The 3,529-nt window shown below is 40.6% G+C and overlaps 1 protein-coding gene across 1 annotated transcript; it reads left to right on the top strand.

Moving 5' to 3' along the window:
* The first annotated feature begins 14 nt into the window (after positions 1-14).
* Positions 15-3,520, top strand: LOC123966198. Its single transcript, XM_046042399.1, has 2 exons — positions 15-1,122; positions 1,537-3,520. Exons 1-2 carry the CDS (start codon positions 86-88, stop codon positions 1,565-1,567), a joined length of 1,068 nt encoding a protein of 355 aa, XP_045898355.1. The 5' UTR covers positions 15-85; the 3' UTR covers positions 1,568-3,520.
* Positions 3,521-3,529: the final 9 nt, after the last annotated feature.

Below are 3,529 nucleotides of genomic sequence, written 5' to 3' on the forward strand. Positions count from 1 at the left end.
CATTCTCGATATCAGAGTCCTGTCAGAAGCCACTGGGACTAAGGTTGTTATTCTAACAGAGGACAGCCATGGCAGACTTACCAAGATGCAGGAGCTGAGCCCAGGAGCTAAAGCCACCAATCAAACTGTGACACTGATCTACAGACCAAAGAGTGCCCAACACCCAGACGGCCATTATGACGTGCGCATCAATAACCAGACAGTAAACATAGACAGCGAGAGCAAGAGCTGCCTGTTTCACGCTTTGGCACGAGGCATGAAACCGGAGGCCAGGGAAGAAGAGATCGCTTTAGAAGCAGACCGCCTCCGATCTGTGGAGGCCGACACTCTCCTCAGACATCCAGGCCAATGGGAGCCTTTCATCAAGCGCAAAGAGTGGACTGAAGCAATCAGAGGAGGGGACTGGTACATGGCAGAGGGAGCTGCACCAGCAAAGAAAAAAATCAAACTCATGAAAGAAACTGAGGAAGCTCTTGAGCAAGAAACTGGGCAAGTGAAACTGTACGAAGAGTGGCAGCAGGATTCAAAGGACAGAAAAGGAATTGGAAAGTTCATCAATGGAGATCACCAACCACCAGTAAACAGTATACTGAAAGCAAATGAATTGAACCAGAATAGTAAATTAGCTACAGCTATGCTTGAGGTGGCAACATCCTCTTCTCCTCTGGATAAAAAGCTTATAGAGGACGTATACAACACTCATGGGCTTGGGCTTCCAACTGTTTATGTGCCAGAAGAGGTGCATCGTGAGTTCCCCAGTACAAAATCTCAAAGATTCAGGGACTTACTGGCTGAAACCATAAGCAAGGATGATGTTGCGGCCACCTTCAAACTGACCATCCTTGGTGCAATGCCCTTATGTATGCTGGCTCCAGTAAGAACTACAATGAGGGTCAACAATTTTGACCAAAAGAAAATGAGTCCCACCAGGCTGAAGGTTTTCCAGGACAGTTTTCCAGAACATTCTAAAGCATTAGTGGATAAATGGTTCAACCTCCTGGGACACAAAACAGATCTCATGAAACCAGAGATTAAAAAAGAAATGGAGGACTGGATCAATGCTAAAAAATATGAAGATCAAAATGATCCCTTCAGGAACCAAGTCATCAGCACCCTTCAAAGGTAATAAAATATCTCTAAAATATCACAGATATCACATTTCTGTTTATAGCACAAAGATGCTATTTTGTGTATTTGGTAAAGAGTAGTTTATTGGAAGCAAATAATTTGAATCAGCATAAAACCTGTCTGATGTAAGAATAGATAATAAAGGGGTAGGAGGTCCATTGTGTAGGCTGTGCCTGTCAGCAATGGAAGGAGGCCTAAATTGATGAGGCAAAAACTTGGAGTAAGCAGAGCACGATGGACCTCCCACCCTGCCGCCAGCAGTTGTGTGCAGCCACTTCCTCCTGAGTCTGTAGTAGAGTAAAACATATATAATTATATTTACTGAAAACATTAAGAGACCACTCCTAAACTGTAAACTTTGCATTATGGTGAGCAGTTGATCAAAGTGAATTTGTGTTTTCTTTACAGTGTATCGAAACCTGGCAATGTGACTGATTGAACTGAAGAAGTAAAATGAAAACTACAGAGATCTTCCAGCTCCAGGTTCATCATCAAGAGACCTCTCTGAAGATGTATCATGAGAATCACTTTTCCTTTGGTTTAATTCAAAATAACTTTTTACTATCCAGGGGGCTCATTACAGAAACAATCCTAACTGCTTGTCCTGTCTCATCTCAAAAGTGAAAGAAAGGAAATATAAAGATTATTCTACTTTACCTTTGAATTCCATAATGGAAATTGGACATTGATGGATTGGCAAACTATTATAGAAACTGTAATTACTATTATAATTGTTAGCATGCCTATTTTACAACAGTTGCCCTTGGCCACATTATTCTGTGGTAGTGAGTCGTAAACACCCCACTTAAATGTACAACATTACTGTCCATTTGTCCTGGTGTACCTGGAAATCTGACAGGTCTGTGCTGTTTTATAGTGAAGACTCACAATGTTTGATTTTAGCTTCTTGGATGCTTCAGTGAAGTCTGAATCCTGACTATAGGTAAAACAATCTAAAGTTAGAAAACCTCAGTCTGTAATGGGAAAAGATTTAGGATGTGTCTTTAATGAGGACCCCTGGTTTGTTTGTTTTTACAGTACAAATCTTTTTTTCACTGTTTTAAAGAACATCAAAAAGAAGAAAAGTTTAAATATCAATGTTGGACTATAAATTATTCCTGATATGGTTTTGTTATTGAAATGCCATACATATTTCCTCCTGTGTGCTGAACTGCTTCATTAATTTGATTGTTTTTTAATAAGAAATATCTTCATGTGCAGGACTGTGTCCTCATGGTTCATTCCATTAATGGGAAACACTTTTACTGTTAGACATAGCTTTTATATTGATGCTCTCATCCAGAGCAATTGATAAACAAAAGTGTTGATTTTCATTAAATATCATCTCAGGATATCATTTAAGATCACATAGATAACAGTGAAGAGAATGCTCTTCTTTTTATTTTCCTCTTTCTGTTCTCGTCATTTCTTCCTCAGAATATTTTGTCTTTCATTATCTTCTCATAGTGTGCTGATTGTGGTAGCCTCAACAAATAGAAAAAATTAATCAACCATATGTATCAATTAATGGAGCGAGCTAGCGACTAGCTAACTTTTGCTAACTTTCAATTCTTATTATACAAGCAAAGACCTTTTTATTAGTGTGAGCACCTGCAGGCCAACCCGTTCTCACTCCCATGTCGTCACATATGGACGCATGGTCAAGAGCCATAGTTGTCAGTCTGTGACACACTGGGGATCCCTTTACCGTCACAGTTCAACACAGTGGGGGGAGCGGGAGCCCTGTAGCGTCAGTTTGTGACAGTAAGGCAGGTATATGATGTTTAACAGAACAGACAGAGTAAGGAGGTGGTTGCTGTGGATGGAGGGCCAGAGCCCGGACTTTGAAACAGAAAGTCAACATTAAATATTTTTATTTCGGCAAATTACGTAAATTGACCGTGGAGCCCTAAACGTCAATAACTCTAAAGGGCCTTGACAAAGCGTCAATATGTGACAATTCATGTTGTGCAGGCAGGTGCAGAGAAAAAGTGAGAAACTGTACGTAACTGGGAATAATGCTGGGGAATTATGTAAAATAGGAAATGATGTCATGTAGGGAAATGATTGTGGGAAATATTAGAGGATAAAGCTTGAGATGTGCCTCAGACATGGATGATTAGTTGCTGAGCTGCTGATTGGATGAAGAGAATAGAGGCGGGGCTCAGAGAGGGTGAAACAGAGCTGATCAAATCCCAGACACAGTTTGGATGGCAGGAATGCTCTTAACAAAGATCCGTTCACTTGGTGAATTCTTCCACCATAAAGTGATCTTGCTACCTTCAGATCCACCAGGTTGCATCCAGTTCTCATTTTCCTAAATCCTGTTTGTCTCTGAGCCCCTGCTCTGTGTCTACAGCAGCTCATGCTTTGTCTTACAGATGCTGTCAAATGTTTGATT

The sequence above is a fragment of the Micropterus dolomieu genome, unplaced genomic scaffold (assembly GCF_021292245.1).
Source record: "Micropterus dolomieu isolate WLL.071019.BEF.003 ecotype Adirondacks unplaced genomic scaffold, ASM2129224v1 contig_12895, whole genome shotgun sequence".
NCBI classification, from domain to species: Eukaryota; Metazoa; Chordata; class Actinopteri; order Centrarchiformes; family Centrarchidae; genus Micropterus; species Micropterus dolomieu.